This window comes from Salmo salar, chromosome ssa10 (assembly GCF_905237065.1).
Source record: "Salmo salar chromosome ssa10, Ssal_v3.1, whole genome shotgun sequence".
Lineage (NCBI taxonomy): Eukaryota > Metazoa > Chordata > Actinopteri > Salmoniformes > Salmonidae > Salmo > Salmo salar.
Genome location: NC_059451.1, coordinates 112,676,403 through 112,697,966, shown reverse-complemented (window position 1 = coordinate 112,697,966; position 21,564 = coordinate 112,676,403). Strand labels below are relative to the sequence as shown.

The 21,564-nt window shown below is 39.6% G+C and overlaps 1 protein-coding gene across 1 annotated transcript in view; it reads right to left on the bottom strand.

The window, feature by feature from the left end:
* Window positions 1–326: 326 nt before the first annotated feature.
* kitlga (kit ligand a) overlaps window positions 327–21,564 on the bottom strand; it is a 37,326-nt gene continuing 16,088 nt past the window's right edge. The window contains exons 2-10 of the mRNA XM_014125663.2: window positions 18,011–18,118; window positions 17,486–17,542; window positions 15,047–15,199; window positions 11,495–11,684; window positions 7,855–7,911; window positions 5,311–5,411; window positions 4,781–4,893; window positions 4,525–4,577; window positions 327–4,344 (exon numbers count right to left, since the gene is read on the bottom strand). Of these exons, the coding sequence (XP_013981138.1) occupies window positions 4,547–4,577; window positions 4,781–4,893; window positions 5,311–5,411; window positions 7,855–7,911; window positions 11,495–11,684; window positions 15,047–15,199; window positions 17,486–17,542; window positions 18,011–18,118 (810 nt within the window). The 3' untranslated portion in view covers window positions 327–4,344; window positions 4,525–4,546. The remainder of the gene's footprint in view (window positions 4,345–4,524; window positions 4,578–4,780; window positions 4,894–5,310; window positions 5,412–7,854; window positions 7,912–11,494; window positions 11,685–15,046; window positions 15,200–17,485; window positions 17,543–18,010; window positions 18,119–21,564) is intronic.

The window sequence follows — 21,564 nt, the reverse complement described above, 5'->3', positions numbered from 1 at the left end:
GGTCACTTAGGTCAATCCTTTCTTCGATAGTCTTTGTCAGAAAAGGTACAGTTCTATATTGCTGTTCACAGCAGCACAATAGTGTATTCATACTGACATGTTTGTTGGCTCTATTTACTCATGATGAAAACAATGGTATGAGATTAGATGCTTTAATTTAGATGATGGCATCACCCCTCAAATGAACAGTTGTTTAAATCAAATACCTTTTTAGAGGAAGGGAAGTCAGATCCTTTTTTGAATAATTTTCTGTGTCGTTGGTGTGATGTATTTGTTTCCATCAACTTTTGTATAATTATCACAAAACACAGCTCTGGCACGCTGCATATTTGGATATGTGTACTTTATTCATATCTCATCATATACATTTGTTTACATTTATACAAAAATACAGTAGTGTTGCCCAGCTTTTGCCTGGGTCGGAATGATGTTTTCTTTTGGCACCCAGATTAACTTCCTGCCTACACGCCTGTTTGTTTCCCCTATAAGAGTGGAACACAGAATTCCAATTCTATAATTAGAAATATGGAATTCTATTTTTATAGTGGGACACTAAGCTAGAGACCAAAACCACTGTTCAGGGATCAACTAATTTCAACCAAAATAAGTAAAACAACATATAACTGATACCAGAACAGTGCTTCAGGGCTCTTGCTCTTTTCAACATGGTAGCACCCTATTATTCCATATATAGTTCACTACTCTGGGCCAGAGCCCTATGGGCCCTGGTCAAAAGTAGTGAATTATATAGGGTAATGGGGTGCCATTTGGGACAATGACTATCTCTTTGTGTTCATAGGCTCTAAGACAGACAGGAAAATGGGGGATGCCACCACATTTCTGTTCACAGCTTAAACCATGTTTCAACTCATCACAACATTCATACAATATGTAAAACACCCGCAAAACTTCTAAAGTTGACTCTTTAGAAGCTTACATACTGTTTTTGTTGTGGCAATAAAAAATGTTTCATTTTTCAATGTATCACAATGCTTATTACAAAGTAGGGCTGTCAAACGATAAAAATAAAAAATCAAGTTAATCGCTGGATTTGCTGTGATAAATCATAAATTCATAATTTGCTCAATTGTTATACAAAAAGCATTGTCGTCTTGATTTTGTCCAAAATAACGGTTAGCAAAATCAAATAACTTGATAAAGCACAATTTCTTTAACCTCATGGTCAACTTGTTTTGACATTGCATTGTCTCACTTTTGGCTGTATATATTATGTATTTTGGACGTTTTCATTGTATTCTGAATAATTACTGACAATGCGATTAATCATGATTTAAAAACAAATTGTGCATTTTTATTTTTTTACTCAAGTCAAGTGATTAACTCTGACAGCCCTAATACAAAGTCATTTATTTTGGGGATAAAATAATTATCTTAAAGCTTTAATACAACAAAACAACAGTTAATCACACCAAGTGTTTTCAGCTACTCATGCTGAAATTGACACTTTTGCTCAAAACTATATGAACACCAATGTGGTATTGTTTTTTACATTCACTCCATTTCGCACTATAAATACTCTTCTAAGAGAAAAGTCCAATAGGCAAATTCCCCAAATACACTTGATGAAATAAACAGGTTTTACCAGTGGAACCGTTTTCTATACAAAGTACAACTCCTAAAACATTACATGCAGACAGGATTGCAATTTGGAGTTTGAATGTATTCTTCTGTCACATGTTACTTAGTGTATAATTGATTTATAAGAGTTTAGTGTTGTGGAGTATTAGTGTTCAAATGAAAAGGGTTATTGCTCTAACTAATGTGTGTCCTGATATTTAAAATGGCTTTCACTTAGGCTTAGGGTCCATTTGTTTGAATTAGAGTGATAATTATGTATTGGAATAAGGGTAATGGGTTAACATAGAGGTGCCACAAAGACAATATGAGTGCCAGGTCATTTCCATTGGTGGGAGATCATTATAACCAGTTGGGCAATGATGCAACACTCTTCTCTAGGTTTTGTCTACAACACTTTTTAGCAGACTGGTCTATCTATCCCATTGGTTCATGGTCACTGAGAGACAACCAACACCTATTGATGACATGGTCTCTTGTCCTCCATGTTGGTTTTTTAGTCAGTGGTTTGTCGCCATTACTTTGTTGTCTCCTGGTGAGTTTGTGAAATGTCATACACAAATACTGTGCATAAAACAATGATCCAACTGCTCTTGGATCAAACAGCATAATGATATACTTTAATGTATCACCTGTATTCATGATGGAGTCAACAACATAAATCCAAACAAGGCACAAAACCAGGATTGTACAAGGTACAAGGGGTAAGAACGCCAAATGGCGAAAGTGAGGGAATGCATGTATTGGTACAAGTACGGTTAAGCTTGCATTGGCTAACTTAATACATAAGGTTTAAGTTCTCTCTCTTTGCCAACGTATGTCAACAATAGCAGTCCATGCTTATTTGAGAGCTTGCATTTATGCAATTGCATAATGTCATGGATTGGGCAATTTTCATCATGCCTAAGATGGCAACTGAATTGTGCAAAAATGTCAATATTTTCCTACGTACTCTTCTAATTTATATAATAGTTACAGTGATACATCTCTGAATCATCGAATGCAGCCTCTCTGGATTAATTGCTAGACACTCTCCTCACAGATCATATCACTTTTCTAAATCATGGTACATTTTAGATGCTGGTCCTCTCTAAAAACGTTGTTATATTAAGGGGATTTGTATTCAGACGTGTTTGAGAAATGAATCTCTTAGTTCACTTGCTGTATAGGCTACTGACAGCTATTTGAAACACAATTCAATAGGGTGCTCTATATTTTTGTAGCTGTAAGCCGAGCGGTAAGCATTTCACTGATTGTCTACACCTGTTGTTTACGAAGCATGTGACGAATAAAATAAGATTTGATTTGGAGTGAAAAGTAAAAAGAAAATGTTTTAACTCACCTTGAATTCATAGCTTTGAGCCACCTTAACGTGTTGTTGAACTGTAATACAGTTGTTTACATGCAACATACAGAATATACCTTATGGGTAGTTAAGCTGCAATATACCAGAGCCGAGTTATACTGTAATTGATGATACATGTGGTTAATCTCAGTCTCCAGAATCTGATACCGTGCTGGTTTACTTAATGCTAGTCCACCTCTTTCTTGTGCATTGAGAGCATAGAAACACCTAGAGTTATCAGACCCCTTAAACTTTTTTATCTAAATCAATATGGATATGTAGTATCTACCCTTGCTTGACCATTGATTGCTATAGGGAGAATTCTTAATGTATATAATGGGTAAAATGTAAGTTAGTCAAAGCAGCAATGTTTTGTACATTTACACCTCCAACCAAAGCCTTTTGTACAACCCATTCATAAGCAATTAACAACACCATCATACATACATATGTACATCCCTCTATGGCTGTCTTAATAATATAGATAATGCACGTGTTCATACATGCTTATGTGCTGCTTATGAGGGCTTAATGCATGGCAGAAGAATGGGTTATAATGCGCCCTTGTAGACCTTTTCCTGCTCATTTACTATTTTTATAGATAAGCTGAATCATTGTCTGTTTTTTTTTTTCAACCAAAGCAACACGGTGCTGTCAGCATTCTGAGTAAATAAATAAATATATCACGCAACCTCATCCATTCGGTACATACACGGCCAAAAACATGAAACAAAACAGATGCTTAGATCTGAGAATATTTCTAGCTAACTCATTTCAACATTTGTTCTCAGGGAATGTCCAATGGAGACCCAGATGAAGATGGAAATGGAGTAGAATGCTGCTGAGAAGAAGATGAGGAAAGTGAGGGCGACTAGAGGTAGTCATTTCTTTTTCAGTCCTATGTGGAAAGGGTTCTACATGGAACCCAAAAGAGTTCTACCTGGAATCAAAAAGGGTTCTTCGAAAAAAAGAAAGCCATTTGTAGGGGTTTGTTTTCTGGCCCATTCTTGAGTAGATCTGGTATCTACACTCCAGCCAAACCCACACAAAGTGCAAATGGGAGTGCTTGTAAAAACAACTTTGTCCCGTAAAGTTTAGTGTTTTCAGCAGTTATGGGTGATTTGAGTCATATTTTGACTGTTATTGGCGCCTCTAGATGTTTCCATGACAATCCGGTCTCCTTTTCAGCTTCTTCTGACAAAATTTGATAGTAGACGACGGGTTAATATTCTTATAAGAAAAACAAAGCTTTTCTATGCAATGTCATTCTCTGGTTCCAGTATGTGAGGACTGGCAGTTTCTAGACAGGAAAGAAGCGAGTCTTTCACCTCAAAAATCCATAAGAAATGCAGTTTTATGTTTGCTTGTTTCCTTTCTCTTTCTCAGACGATTCCTCTGTACACCTAAAAGAGACAAAGAAAGAAGAAGTACATTTTTGTTATGCTTTACATACAGGTAGCTAAAACAATGTGTCCTAGTTCCATACTCTTCATTGTCAAACCATAAATATTAGGAGTTGGCTAAGATGGTCCTCTGTCTCTGTCCGAGGTCACAAATTATATGAAGAAAAACATAAATCTCACCAATTTCCAAGGATTTGAAGAATTACACTGTCTCTATGATGTTCAATCTGTTCCTGTAATGTACAAAACCATTATAATTAAAAACCTATTAAAAAAATGTATACAAATTCACCTCACCTTAAAACTAGTTGATTATTTTCAGACACACAAACCTTTGATACATTTTTGTGTCTGATATTAAGATGAATGATTTTATAATATTCATATGGAGGAATTGATAGATTCAATTAAATGAAATATGAGTGAATGTCTTTACTTTTCAGATGGTTCCTCTAGTGGAGGTGCCAAAGTCCCTTCTGGTCCTGTGAAAAGGCCTCCTTCCACTGAGTTCCGTTCATCTGACTGATGTTGGTTCCTCCTTGATTTCACCTGGAAGATCCGAGAGTAACACTGTTAAACACCAAGGGAACCCATGTCAACCCACAAGTACAAACAAAGTAAAATTCTCTAACAAAAATACAAAACAACAAAGTAGAAGATACTGGTAAAGAAACACCCAGACGGTCAAAGACAAAACAACCATCAAAGACAAAAAAAAAAATATACAATGACTTACAATCAAAGAGATTAACAATGAACATAGACAGTACAATGTCCACAGACAAAACAACAATCTATAGACAGAGTGGCACCATTCACGTTTTAAGATGCAGATCCTTACACTCTTCGAAAAATGGGTTCCAAAAGGGTTCTACTTGGAACCAAAAAGGGTTCTTCAAAGGATTCTCCTATGGGGACAGCCGAAGAACCCTTTTAGGTTGTAGATTGGGTCAAAGGACAGCTCACCTTCCACGCAAACAGAAACACAACGGCTGCAATAGGAATGACAAGTAGTGACAGGAGGCTTCTCTCCACTACTTCTGGCAGGAATCTCAGAGGCTCATTCCCTGTGTGGACAGACAAGTTTCTAGTCAGTAAGAATAATGGGTGTGTTCGTAAATTCAATCTGAAGTGCCAGAGTGCACTCAGAGTGCCCTCTGGGCGTTTGTAAATTCAGAGCGTTGTCAGATTGTCAGTTCGTAAATTCAGAGCGTTTTGCTCTCAGAGCGTTCAGAGCGCACCCTGGACGCTCTGGCCGAGGAGTAGGGTTGATCCGAGCGTTCTGGCCTCAACGGCAGTCAAGCACCCAAGCCAATTGGTTAACGTTGGCTAGCTACTTTCAGACACAAATCAGAGAACACCTCAATCTGACCATTTTACTCGCCCTAGCAGAGCTGGTTAGGCTGTTTTCATGTTATCCAGTGCGTTGATGACTGTAACTGTGCTGCTGGCAACAATTTCTTTCCGAATGTTGGTGACGTTAACTGACACTGGCCATATTCAACGGTTGTTGAGGGTTCGTAAATTCATCACTTATTTTGCTCTGGCACACTCAGACGAGAGTGCTCTGAAATTGGAGTAGATACCCGGAGCGAATTTGCAAACGCACCCAATATTGAAATGGTGCATACAAAGAAATCATATGTAATCAGATAATTCAAATGGTTTGTATAACAACTTTTTTGTTGTTGTATTTCAACGCTGGCTAATAATTATAATATAACCCTCTCTACTTTTTACTGACTCAGTCTGGGACTTTGCCCTGAACTAAACATTTATGTCATAGATATTTGCCTGACTGGGATGTTTTTTTCCCACATGTTAAAGGAAAATATAAACATGATTTTCTTGTGTTTTATATGGAATGAAACCATGCAAATGATGATAATGCCCTGTTAGTGTAAGAGCTGCTTGAAAATACTGCCTGAAATATCAGCCTGTTTTAGTGAGATGGAGTTTTGGCCTGGCTGGTGACAACACCAGGCGGTAAATTAGTTAATAGACCAATAAGAAAGAGGGTTCCAAACATCCCTGCCAATAACAGCTAGGTTTAAGTTTTCCCCTCCTCACTCAGACCACTTCCAGACAGTCTTAGCAAAATTCTTGTTTGAGAAATTGCTCTTCGCTTAGAAGCTATTTTTGTTTCTTTTTTTACCATTTTAATTTAACACAATCACAGCAAGGTACTTCATTGTTACCCAGAAATGATTTGATATTGAGATAAAAACGGCTGCATTGATTCAATGTAGACGTTCTTATCTCAATATCAAAACATGTCTCCTATCCATCGCATGTCTCATACTGTAGCTATGATTGATGCATGGAAAATGATTGGATACAGTAGATCGTATTGGTCAGTGATTAGGGAGACACATAACAGCTCTGGTAGAACAACAAGACATGAGTTTAAACCCAAACTGTCATGTGGAGGAATGCAATTTGCCCTGCAGCCTCTTCATAAATCAAGTGACAAAGGCTTTTAACTAATTAGCAAATTAAGGCCAGGCACCACACCCGTATAGATATTGTTTTTCTCTTAATAATTTCACAATCAACTTTTGCCTGTTAAAAGTAGATACAAATATAATACTTTTTTGCATTACACATTTTCTTAAATGTAATGTCACGTGCACAAGTATAGTCAAATACCTTTCTTGCAAGCTCCAAACCCAACAATGCAGTAATCAATATAACAAAAAATAACATAAGGTGGAAATATTGTATAAAAATATGCAAATGAGGTGATAACTCATTAAATATGTGCATATTTGCATATCCCACAAATACATTTTTCGGGACACTTAATTAAGTCATCCTAAATATTTTGGTTTCATTTAGTTAAGACACTCCAGGACCGGACTTGCTCAGAGCAGATTGTGGATAAATATTATTTTTCACCTTTCTATCTGTAAAATACAAAAAATACTTTGGACCATTTTTCTAAAGAAAATGTTATATAGAATATAAAATGTACAACATATCAACAATTCCCTCATGGCAAGTCTCAATAATATATCTAAGGATAACCACACAACATTTGGTGAATTTTGATGATTCTGAAGCTGAGGAAAATTAGTTGGCTTGTGGGAAGAGTCTGACTTTCCAGAATTGGCAGTTAAGACAAGTACACTGAATTTAGACTACCAAACATCTATTTACACCCAATCACCATCTCTTCAAAGTATGTTACTACATATAGTCCAAGGGGCTTTTAAATCATTCATGAAATGTTGATGACGGTAGTATGATAAACAAAAAAACAAAAAATGTCATTGAGATTTTTGTTTCCTTTTTGAAAATACTAAAATGAATGGACCAAATGTAATTTCAGCCTGTGGTGGCCTTAAGGGAATGCTCTCTCTCCAGGCTATTCTGCAGTTGAGCAACAGTCAAGAATAGTAGCCATGCAGCTAGTAGGCCTACACCATTTTGACTGGTTGCATTACATTGCTACTATTTGGACACTTTCAGCAACTAAATCTGTGCCACAGTTTCTTTTTTTTTACTTACAGGTTTCGGAGTCTGGTGCTGACATGTTGAATTCTGTTCCTATGGCAGGATAGTTGACTGGATAGAGATAGAGAGAGAGAGTTAATGCCCAATGATGAAAACAGTTCATTGTTGACGCCTATAAAGTCACATCACAGCAACCTTTTCTTTCCTTCGGACAAAAGATCAGATCTGTCTGCATCAGGAAAGAATGGCCAAGCGCTTGGGAAGATCTGAAGATTGCTCTGTAATCAACACTTCCACAATTGGGGTTTCAGTCCTTTTCTTCCTTTCATGGGGTCCATCAGGGGACATCTTTCTTTGGTTCTGTGACTCAGCTGCATCACTAATGTCACAATGGACCTTCCAAACACCTGGTACATTCCATGTTTTGTCATGTGAAGTTCTTTGAACAAAGAAATTTATAGAAGATTCTGTGTAGGACAGAGATAAAAAGACACGCAACCGAAACCGACACAAGATCTGATCTATAAAAAAAAAGACTGTTCACAAGAGGAATAGTTTAATGGAGAGGTACCGGTACCCATACACCAAACGAGACAGATAATAGTTTTATACTGGGCGTAGCATATGAGCACCACAGGATATTCCACAGTAGCTAACAAGGTTTAAACTGAGCGACGACTCCTATGGTGCATCAGAATTGACCACTATCAAATTAAATCTAAATGTTATTGGTTAGCTTATGTTAATGCAAGTGTAGCGAAATGCTTGTGCTTCTAGTTCGGACAGTGCAGTAATATCTAACAAGTCATCCAACAATTCCCCAACAGCTACCTAATACACACAGATCTAAAGGGATGGAATAAGAATATGTACATATAAATATATGGATAAGCGATGGCCGAGCGGCGTAGGCAAGGTGCAATAGATGGTATAAGGTACAGTATATACATATGAGAAGAGTAATGTAAGATATGTTAACATTATTAAAGTGGCATTGTTTAAAGTGACTAGTGATCCATTTATTAAAGTGGCCAGTCATTTGAGTCTCAATGTTGGCAGCAGCCTCTCTGAGTTAGTGATTGCTGTTTAGCAGTCTGACGGCATTGAGATAGAAGCTGTTTTTCAGCTTGAGGTTGAGTGAGAGGTTATTTTCCTGACACCACACTCCTAGGGCCCTCACTTCCTCCCTGTAGGCTGTCTCGTCGTTGTTGGTAATCAAGCCCACTACTGTTGTGTCGTTTGCAAACTTGATGATTGAGTTAGAGGCGTGCATGGCCACATAGTCATGGGTGAACAGGGAGTACAGGAGGGGGCTGAGCACGCACCCTTGTGGGGCCCCAATGTTGAGGGTCAGCGAAGTGGAGATGTTGTTTCCTACCTTCACCACTTGGGGGCGGCCCGTCAGAAAGTCCAGGACCCAGTTGCAAAGGGCGGGGTCGAGACCCAAGGCCTCCAGCTTAATGATGAGCTTGGAGGGTACTATGGTGTTGAATGCTGAGCTGTAGTCAATAAACAGCATTCTTACATAGGTATTCCTCTTGTCCATATGGTATAGGGCAGTGTGCAGTGTGATGGAGATTGCATCGTCTGTGGACCAGTTGGGGCGGTAAGCAAACTGAAGTGGGTCTAGGGTGGCAGGTAAGGTGGAGGTGATATGATCCTTGACTAGTCTCTCAAAGCACTTCATGATAACAGAAGTGAGTGCAACGGGGCGGTAGTCATTTAGTTCCGTTATCTTTTCCTTCTTGGGTACAGGAACAATGGTGGCCATCTTGAAGCATGTGGTGATAGCAGACTGGGATAGGGAGCGATTGAATATGTTCATAAACACACCAGCCAGCTGGTCTGCGTATGCTCTGAGGACGCGGCTAGTAATGCCATCTGGGCAAGCAGCCTTGCGAGGGTTAACACGTTTAAATGTCTTACTCACGTCAGCCACGGAGAATGAGAGGGGAGGAGCAGTCCTTGTTAGTGTGCCACGACGGTGGCACTGTACTGTCCTCAAAGAGGGCAAAGAAGGTGTTTAGTTTGTCTGGAAGCGTGACGTGGCTGGTTTTCTTTTTGTAGTCCGTGATTTCCTGTAGACCCTGCCACATGCGTCTCGTGTCTAAGCCGTTGAATTGCGACTCTACTGTGTCCCTATAACGACATTTCGCTTGTTTTATTGCCTTGCAGAGGGAATAACTACACTGTTTATATTCGGCCATATTCTCAGTCCTCTTTCAAAGGTCAAATGCGGTCGTTCGCGCTTTTAGTTTTGCGTTTTAGTCATGGTTTCTGGTTAGGGTAGGTTTTAATAGTCACAGTGGGTACAACATCTCCAATGCACTTCCTTATAAACTCATTCACCGAGTCAGCATATAGCTCGATGTTATTCTCTGAGGCTGCCCAGGACATTTCGCAGTCCGCATGATCAAAACAATCTTGATGCATGGATTCCGATTGGTTAGACCAGTGTTGAATGGTTCTAGTCACGGGTACATCCTGTTTGAGTTTCTGCCTATAAAACGGTAGGCGCAAGATGGAGTCGTGGTCGGATTTGCCGGAGGGAGGGCTAGGGAAGGCCTTGTTTGCATCGCGGAAGTTAGAGTAGCAATGATCGAGTGTATTGCACATGCGAGTACTGCAATCAATATGCTGATAGCATTTGGGTAGCCTTGTTCTCAAATTTGTTGTGTTAAAATCCCCAGCTACAATAAATGCAGCCTCAGGATATATGGTTTCCAGTTTACAAAGTCCAGTGAAGTTCCTTGAGGGCCATCGGGGTGTCTGCTTGAAGGGGTATATACACATCTGTGACGATAACTGACGAGAATACTCTTGGGAGATAATATGGCCGTCATTTGATTGTAAGGAATTCTAGGTCGGGTGAGCAGAAGGACTTGAGTTCCTGTATGTTGTTATGATTACACCATGAGTCGTTAATCATGAAGCATACACCCCCGCCCTCCTTCTTCCCAGAGAGGTGTTTATCTCTGTCAGTGCGACGCATGAAGAAGCCCGGTGGCTGAACCAACTCCGACAACGTATCCTGAGAGAGCCATGTTTCTGTGAAACAGAGAATGTTACAATCTCTGATGTCTCTCTGGAAGGCAACCCTTGCTCTAATTTCGTCTACCTTGTTGTCAAGAGACTGGACATTGGCGAGTAATATACTCAGAAGCGGTGGGCTGTGTGCATGCCTACGGATCCTGACCAGGAGGCCGCTCCATCTGCCTCTTATGGGGCAACATTGTTTTGGGTCAGCTTTTGGGATTAGATCCACTGTTCTGGGTGGTGGTCCGAACAAAGGATCCGCTTCTGGAAAGTCGTATTCTGGTCGTAATGTTGGCAAGTTGACATCACTCTTATATCCAATAGTTCTTCCTGGCTGTATGTAATAACACTTAAGATTTTCTGGGCTAACAATGTAAGAAATAATACATTAAAAACGAAATACTGCATAGTTTCCTAAGGACTCGAAGCGAGGCGACCATCTCTGTTGGCGCCATCTTGCATTTGAATATGAGCGAATGCAACAATGACGTTAGATAGGCTATATCACATCCAGCGTCGTCTGGGTTTGGCAGGGGTAGGCGGTCATTGTAAATAAGAATTTGTTCTTAACTGACTTGCCTAGTTAAATAAAGGTTAAATAAAAAATAAATACAAATATATAACATTTACACTTTTAAAAAAACACCTCAACATTTACCTGATGTGGGGTATTGTGTTGTTATTGTTGTAGCCATTGTTGCTGTGGGACAGGGAGGTGGATCACATTCTTCTGGAAAATCTCTATTCAAACGGGCCGTTTTTAAAAAATCTTCGACAAAATGAAAATAGTGTCCTGTCTGCCATTGCTCATTTCTGTAGTGGCACTCAAAATCATACGTAATCGCCTCCTGCGGAGACAAAAGGGGAATAATTATCTCAATGATGTGAAATTCAAAACATAAATGATAATGGTTTATAGCTGTTGATAGACCATTTAACGTTAGCTTTAGCTTTTATACCCCCATGCTTTAGCCATGCAGCAAATAGTTCAAAGAACACAGCTGGACAGATATGTTTGAGCCCAGATTTAAGACATTATATGTAGTAACTTCAGTCTTGTCTCTTTATTCAGGACAAGGGGGACCTCATTAACCCGGGTGGATTCAGAAAAGTTAGCCAGAATAATACAAGTAATATGCTTTAAGAAGTTATGAATGTACAGTGGGTTGCGAAAGTATTCACCCCCTTTGGCGTTTTTTCTATTTTGTTGCCTTACAACCTGGAATTAAAATTAATTTTTTGGGGGGTTTGTATCATTTGATTTACACAACATGCCTACCACTTTGAAGATGCAAAATCTTTTTTATTGTGAAACAAACAAGAAATAAAACAGAAAACTTGAGCGGGCATAACTATTCACCCCCACAAAGTCAATACTTTGTAGAGCCACCTTTTGCAGCAATTAACACTGCAAGTCTATTGTGGTATGTCTCTATAAGCTTGGCACATCTAGCCACTGGGATTTTTGCCCATTCTTTAAGGCAAAACTGCTCCAGCTCCTTCAAGTTGGATGATTCCGCTGGTGTACAGCAATATTTAAGTCATACCACAGATTCTCTATTGGATTGAGGTCTGGGCTTTGACTAAGCCATTCCAAGACATTTAAATGTTTCCCCTTAAACCACTTGAGGGTTGCTTTAACAGTTTGCTGTCCTGCTGGAAGGTGAACCTCCGTCCCAGTCTCAAATCTTTGGAAGACTGAAACAGGTTTCCCTCAAGAATTTCCCTGTGTTTAGCGTCATCCATCATTCGTTCAATTCTTCCACCATCACGCTTCACTGTGGGGATGGGGTTCTTGGGGTGATAAGAGGTGTTGGGTTTGCGCCAGACATAGAGTTTTCCTTGACGGCCAAAAAGCTCAATTTTAGTCTCATCTGACCAGAGTACCTTCTTCCATATGTTTGGGGAATCTCCCACATGCCTTTTGGCGAACACCAAACGTGTTTGCTTATTTTTTTCTTTAAGCAATGGCTTTTTTCTGGCCACTCTTCTGTAAAGCCCAGCTCTGTGGAGTGTACAGCTTAGTGGTCCTATGGACAGATACTCCAATCTCCGCTGTGGAGCTTTGCAGCTCTTTCAGGGTTATCTTTGGTCTCTTTGTTGCCGCTCTGATTAATGCCCTCCTTGCCTGGTCCGTGAGTTTTGGTGGGTGGCACTCTCTTGGCAGGTTTATTGTGGTGCCATATTCTTAATAATAGATTTAATGGTGCTCCGTGGGATGTTCAAAGTTTCGAATATTTTTTTATAACCCAACCCTGATCTGTACTTCTCCACAACTTTGTCCCTGACCTGTTTGGAGAGCTCTTTGGTCTTCATGGTGCCGCTTGCTTGGTGGTGCCCCTTGCTTCGTGGTGTTGCAGACTCTGGGGCCTTTCAGAACATGTGTATATATACTGAGATCATGTGACAGATCATGTGACACTTAGATTGCACACAGGTGGGCTTTATTTAACTTATTATGTGACTTCTGAAGGTAATTGGTTGCACCAGATCTTATTTAGGGGCTTCATAGCAAAGGGGGTGAATACATATGCATTACATTTACATTTTAGTCATTTAGCAGACGCTCTTATCCAGAGCGACTTACAGTAGTGAATGCATACATTTCATTTCATGCATTTTTTGTACTGGCCCCCGTGGGAATCGAACCCACAACCCTGGCGTTGCACACACCATGCTGGCATTGCAAACACCATGCTCTACCAACTGAGCCACAGGGAAGGCCAAGATTGAAAAAGGGGGTAAAATACAAAAAATTATAATAATATTATCATACCAATATGTCATTACAAATTACAATTATGACAATAAGAATACCACCCACAGTGCAACATGGCAGTTAAAGGCCTCAACTGCTTCAAAACATTGAAGGCTGAATTGGAAAAGGTCTTGTTGGATAGAGTCTTTGATTGGGAGTACTACCTAGCTGCCTCTGGTGGAGGTGGTCAATAACACATGCATTCGTGCAATCCTTTCTGGCCCAATCACATGAAATAGAATAAAAGGGGGACCTCATATGCATGCACCACTTTTCTGTTTTTTTTGTTGTTGAATTTTTTTAATGTATTTTCATTTCACTTCACCAATTTGGACTATTTTGTGTATGTCCATTACATGACATCCAAATAAAGATAAATTAAATTACAGGCTGTAATGCAACAAAATAGGAAAAACGCCAAGGGGGATGGATACTTTTGCAAGGCACTGTACTTTTTCACTCTCATGAGACTACGAGAGGTCACTTTGTGAATACCTGATCTACCTGATAGATGATCCAGTCATCACAAGACATCATTGCAGACAACTCAGATGTGAAATGATGCGGTCACTGGTCTATTTGTGCTCAGGACTTGTGTACCATGTTTATTATTTTATTATAGTATCTTGTTTTATTCTATTTCATGTGATTGGGCCAGAAAGGATTGCACGAATGGATGTGTTATTGACCACCTCCACCAGAGGCAGCTAGGTAGTACTCCCAATCAAAGACTCTATCCAACAAGACTTTTGCCAATTCAGCCTTCAATGTTTTGAAGCAGTTGAGGCCTTTAGCTGCCATGTTGCACTGTGGGTGGTATTCTTATTGTCATAATTGTAATTTGTAATGACATATTGGTATGATAATATTTTTGTTTGTTTTTGTATTTCACCCCCTTTTTCGATCTTGTCTCATCACTGCAACTCCCCAACGGGCTCTGGAGGCGAAGGTTGAGTCATGCATCCTCTGAAACATGACCCGTCAAACTGCGCTTTTTAACACACGCCCTCTTAACCCGGAAGCCAGCTGCACCAATGTGTTGTAGGAAATACCGTCCAACTGCCGACCGAGATCAGCCTGCAGGCACCCGTCCCGCCATAAGGAGTCACTAGAGCACAATGAGCCAAGTCAAGCCACCCCAGCTAAACCCTCCCCTTACCAGGACGACGCTGGGCCAATTGTGCGCCGCCCTATTGGACTCCCGGTCACAGCCGGTTGTGATACAACCCGAGATCGAACCCGGGTCTGTTGTGACGCCTCTAGCCCTGCGATGCAGTGCCTTAGACCACTGCGCCACTCGGGAGGCCCCATATGATAAATATTCTATGAACAGTAATGCATTTCAAAGGAGCATTTTATTTATTTTTTAACATGTGTCCTCATCAAAAGAAACCTGTCATAAGAGCTATCACAGTTACAATATTAGTATTAGAACCAAAGGTGCAAACGTACCAAGTTCTTCATGTGATATCTTGTCTCTTTCAGCATTTCGATCAATATGCTGATATTATATTTGTTGGACGAAATGCTTCCAAACTTGTCTGCTAATCCTCGTAAACTGAGTTCCAAGTGGAAAACGTTTAGCGCTACCCAACACATTCCACCCTGAAAAAGAAAATAAATCAGGAAATAACAATCATGGGTACTGGACAGTTATGATATACACTACGGTTCTAAAGTTTGGGGTCACTTAGAAATGTTCTTGTTTTAGAACGAAAAGCACATTTTTTGTCCATTAAAATAACATCAAATTGATCAGAAATACAGTGTAGACATTGTTAATATTGAAAATGACTATTGTAACGTGAAACAACAGATTTTTTTATGGAACATTTACATTGGCGTACAGAGGCCCATTATCAGCAACCATCACTCCTGTGTTAGCTAATCCAAGTTTATCATTTTAAAAGGCTAATTGATCATTAGAAAACCCTCTTGCAATTATGTTAGCACAGCTGAAAACTGTTGTTCTGATTAAGGAAGCAATACAACAGGGCCTTTTTTAGACTAGTTGGGTGTCTGGAGCATCAGCATTTGTGGTTTTGATTACAGGCTCAAAATGACCAGAAACAAAGATCTCTCTTCTGAAACTCGTCAGTCTATTCTTGTTACAAGAAATGAAGGCTATTCCAAGCAAGAAATTGCAAAGAAACTAAAGATCTCGTACAACGCTGTGTACTACTCCCTTCACAGAACAGCTCAAACTGGCTCTAACCAGAATAAAAAGAGCAGTGGGAGTCCTCGGTGCACAACTTATCAAGAGGACAAGTACGTTAGAGTGTCTAGTTTGAGAAACAGACACCTCACAAGTCCTCAAGGCATCTGTTTCACAAACTAGACACTCTAATGTACTTGTCCTCTTGCTCAGTTGTGTGCCGGGGCCTCCCACTCCTCTTTCTATTTTGGTTAGAGCCAGTTTGAGCTGTTCTGTGAAGGGAGTAGTACACAGCGTTGTACGAGATCTTTAGTTTCTTTGCAATTTCTTGCTTGGAAAGAAAAGCAAATTTTTTTGTCCATTAAAATAACATCAAATTGATCAGAATTACAGTGTAGACACTGTTAATGTTGAAAATGACTTATGTAGCTGGAAACGGATGATTTTCAATGGAATATGTACGTAGGCATACAGAGGACCATTATCAAAAACCATCACTCCTGTGTTCCAATGGCACGTTGTGTTAGCTAATCCAAGTTTATCATTTTCAAAGGCAAATTGATCATTAGAAAAGCCAAAAGCAATTATGTTAGCACAGCTGAAAACTGTTGTTCTGATTAAAAGCAATAAAACTGGCCTTCTTTAGACTAGTTGAGTATCTGGAACTAATGGCCAGAAACAAAGAACTTTCTTGTGAAACTCGTCAGTCTATTCTTGTTCTGAGAAATGAAGGCTATTCCATGTGAGAAATTGCTAAGAAACTGAAGATCTCGTACAACGCTGTGTACTACTCCTTCACAGAACAGCGCAAACTGGCTCTAACCAAAATAGAAAGAGGAGTGGGAGGCCCCGGCACACAACTGAGCAAGAGGACAAGTACATTAGAGTGTCTAGTTTGTGAAACAGATGCCTTGAGGACTTGTGAGGTGTCTGTTTCTCAAACTAGACACTCTAACGTACTTGTCCTCTTGATAAGTTGTGCACCGAGGACTCCCACTGCTCTTTTTATTCTGGTTAGAGCCAGTTTGAGCTGTTCTGTGAAGGGAGTAGTACACAGCGTTGTACGAGATCTTTAGTTTCTTTGCAATTTCTTGCTTGAATAGCCTTCATTTCTTGTAACAAGAATAGACTGACGAGTTTCAGAAGAGAGATCTTTGTTTCTGGTCATTTTGAGCCTGTAATCAAAACCACAAATGCTGATGCTCCAGACACCCAACTAGTCTAAAAAAGGCCCTGTTGTATTGCTTCCTTAATCAGAACAACAGTTTTCAGCTGTGCTAACATAATTGCAAGAGGGTTTTCTAATGATCAATTAGCCTTTTAAAATGATAAACTTGGATTAGCTAACACAACGTGCAATTGGAACACAGGAGTGATGGTTGCTGATAATGGGCCTCTGTACGCCAATGTAAATGTTCCATAAAAAAATCTGTTGTTTCACGTTACAATAGTCATTTTCAATATTAACAATGTCTACACTGTATTTCTGATCAATTTGATGTTATTTTAATGGACAAAAAATGTGCTTTTCGTTCTAAAACAAGGACATTTCTAAGTGACCCCAAACTTTAGAATCGTAGTGTATACCGTTTTGAAATTTACCACAACAGAAAAATTATATTCCACCCTCTAAAAAAGTCAGGTCACACAGACATTCAATAATATTTTGTAAGGAACACAAACATATTAAGTTATAATAATAGTGTAATTATGAGAAGAGGAAAACATCTTCTCACCACTTCTTTTGGAACGTATGTCACAGGAATCTTGTAATCTTTAGGTATATTTTGTTTCTGTTAAAAAACAGACAATATCATTACATGTTAGCAGAAATGTTTTGGGAACATTTGAGTTTGTTACCAGAACAAATCTCAGAGATTAAGCTACTGGTTTACACTAATGGTAATGCAGGATGTCCTACTGTGTGAGACTCTCATGACAATCCCCGTCAATGGTATTAGAAAACAATGACTGATTCTAGATGGATCAATGTATCAAAGTATACTTTTAAGTCTACAAATGTAATTGTTTGCAACTGGCATTGCAACAATGTTCCGCATAAGCATAATGGTTGATTATGAGAGGATTACAATGAATTGGATTGGATTGTGCAATCCACCTTTCTAAGAACTGGATAAGAATGAAACACCATGCTGGTAGTAACTGGATTGAGACAGTTAAATACAGTAAGAGCATTTGCCAAAGAGCTTTGATTTGCAGTTTTGGTGGCTTGAAGAAATAAGTACTTCCAAGGACTTTACCAATAGTGAAATGCTTGTGATGTCATCTGTTACAGTATTTCCAAATTCACTTGACTGGACTCCAAGTGTGATGCACAGCAATAAATGGACACAGACGCGTATCCAAATCTGAAAACCAAGAAAGACAAACACACAAAACGATGAGAAATTTCTATAGATTAATATTCCATTAGAGTAACTATCTGTAGCCTACAATTATACATAATCCCTTAAAGTTGACCCCTTAGGCCTATCTTGGTTGATCAAAGGTAGCAACCTGACACTTGAATAGCATCCTAGAGCACATATCCAGACAACTTTATTTTCACCATGGTGATGACACTGTTCCCTTAGAAAAAGTATGTCTTCAAACACTAGGGTCCGTAAAATAGACCCTTAGTGCTCCAGTCCTTTCTAGACACAGTCTGGGAGGACGTGGTGGTCATCAATCAACTGGGTAGCTTCTCTTTTGTTATCATTTAATTGGCTACTTCAATCAGCTGAATTGCAGCCTTGGTATCAAGACCAGGCCTTTCATGGTCTAATGACTAATGCCTGTAGTGTTTCAGGGAGGCCTGTGGGACTAATGTCTGCCTGCCCCTCTGCAGCCATTCCCTCGCCCCTGTCACCCCCTCCACCCCCATCCCCATGCCAGTCTGAGCATGTTATGCAACAGTCCGACCCGACCCACACCTTCCCCCAAACTTCCCTCCCTCTTAGCCCAGATTAGGAACAGGAACAAAAGTGGATTCCACACAAAAGTTTGCAAGGAGGTTTATGTCAAAGATTGAAATGAAGCTAGGAAGATGAAAAAAAAAAATATTAGAGAAGAGCTTACTGACTGGCAGCCACTGAGAGCTGGGGGCAATTCAGACACTCTGTTAACCATGAGTGCTGTGTAAAGGAGCTCAACAACACATTGGCTGCATCCCAAATTCACCCTATTGTCTATATAGTGCACTATACCTTTGACCTGGACACATAGGGCTCTGGTCAAAAGAAATGCACTATGTAAGAGGGTGCCATTCTGGACTCAGCCATAGATAATATCCTCTACGACAGCTGGAAGAGGTACAGAATACAAAGAACAACCAATGAGACAAGGGGGAAAATGAAGATAACCTATATTAAAGAGCGGACGGAGCCTAATTCAATTCCACATAACTCTGTTTAATTAATCTAAACAAAATCATCTTTATATGAGGGGAGATGTCCGTGACGGACACAAGACTGAAGTCAGATGGAGGTTACAGGGGAGGGAGTGAGGAGGGAGATAGGGAGGGATGGAAGGAGGTGATAGATAATAGGTCCATGGAAGATGGTATTGAATTTAGAATGTCAAGTTTCCTCCCTTGGAGGTCATCAGAGTCCAAAATGGCCATGCAGGTAATTGTCTGATACGGTCACGGTGTGGCTAAAATGGCATGATATGAACAGTGGCAAATCAGGTTGCCCCGGCCATACAGAGACAGATAAAATGCATGAAGAATGCATTACACATCTGTGTAACTGTCAAACATTTAACTTATTTCAACTATTGATGCATGTACCTAACAAATTACGCTCAGTCTGTCACGCCCTGACCATAGAGAGCCATTGTTTCTCTATGGTGGAGTAGGTCAGGGTGTGACTGGGGGGTATTCTAGTTTATTATTTCTATGTGGGGTTCTAGGCTATTATTTCTATGTTGGTGATTTGTATGATTCCCAATTAGAGGCAGCTGGTACTCGTTGTCTCTAATTGGCGATCATATTTAAGTAGTTATTTTCCCCACCTGTGTTTGTGGGATCTTGTTTTTGTGTAGGTGCCTATTTGCACTTCACTGTCTTCACGTTTCGTTTGTTCATTTATTGTTTTTGTATTTTGCTGAGTTTCACATTATAATAAAGATGTGGAACGCTACTCATCACGCTGCGCCTTGGTCCAATTATTACAACGATTGTGACACAGTCGAAAAACCATTTTACCGTTTTTGTCGGATACACTCAAAAGGTTTGTCTGGCAGGGGCTTGAGCCACCATAAGACCTCCAATTGTCAAAATTTGACATATGAAAGTCAATTCAGCCAATGACAAAATAGTACACTTTGACTGGGCTGCACTGCTATGCTTTAAATAAATTAAGAAAATTACTAGCTAGATCACAATTCAGCAAAAGTTCAAATGGGTCACGTTGGTGTCCTACTTGGTTTTAAAACATGCAGTGTGAGGCAGATATAAATGCCAGGTCCTGGTGGACCAGCCATCCCTGGGGACTACTCACAGCGGTACGTTTGGACAGTGGTAAACCGTCACTGGTAAACAATTTAAACATTTGGAAACGGGTTCATGGCTTTGACATCTGTCTTTGGAATCTGTCTTTGGTTAAACCGAGAACATAATTATGTCAGGGTCTTGCAAGGAATGTTATGAGGGCTACAGATTTATGATCTTAATTTGTTTCCGGTAACTGTTGGGTTGAAGTGGCCTTAGGTGATCGGAGCCCAAATTAGCATTTTCTGGATGACATTCTTAGACAAGATATATCAGTAGTTTACAGACATTAAAGTGTCTGTATGACTGTGCATCTGACTAGCCACAATGGGAGCACAAACACACACACACACTCCCCCCAGGGTTGGGTCCAAAATGAAAGCTTCAAACTATGCACTTAGCAACATAGACAGGTGTAGTATAATTACAGTGTAGGAGTACCACATTTGACTACATTTACCATTTCTTTAATGAGTTTGTAATGACACCTCACATTCAATTCTGCAAACACCTCTATGACATTTTTGACTAATTTGTGTGCAATGGAAAGTACTGCAAAAATATGGTAAAACATACTTCACCTCACTCCCTACATAAAATGGGATCCGATTATTTTAAATAATTTACTAATTTCAGATTCAATTAAACTCCTTTTGAATTTCCTTTTTAACTTACATTCTTGTTTAATCACTTTTAGAACTATTCTTATTCCCTCAACTTAGAGTGAGCATCAAGTCCACATAAATACTGTCTAAATTCAATTCTGATTTGATATGATTCTTCCTATGTAATGTATCTATAAAACATTAACGTTACATTATAAAATGTATCAAAGATAAAGGAGCTCAATTTACATGAAGTGTGCATTTCACACACACACACACACACACACACACACACACACACACACACACACACACACACACACACACACACACACACACACACACACACACACACACACACACACACACATAAACAAAGCACTGCCTTGAAATTTAACATGGTCAAACTGGCAAAGTAATAAGCACGGCAGGTGAGGAGACACTAATGTGCAACCATGGAAAGAAGCTGTGCTTCCTAGCTCTTTATGAGACAGAATCATGACCCCTGAAATCAAAGAGGCGGTTGGAGAGCGGCTACAGTATGTCTGGCCAAATGCCAGTCAAACTCAGGTCATATCTTCTTCAATAAATACGAGAAAAAGGGAAAACAATACATGAATATGCTCCAGTTGTATCTAACATATCGGTTATTCATGTTATGATCAAATTCTATCTGATAATAATATAAATTATTGCAGTGCGCTACCACCTATGACAT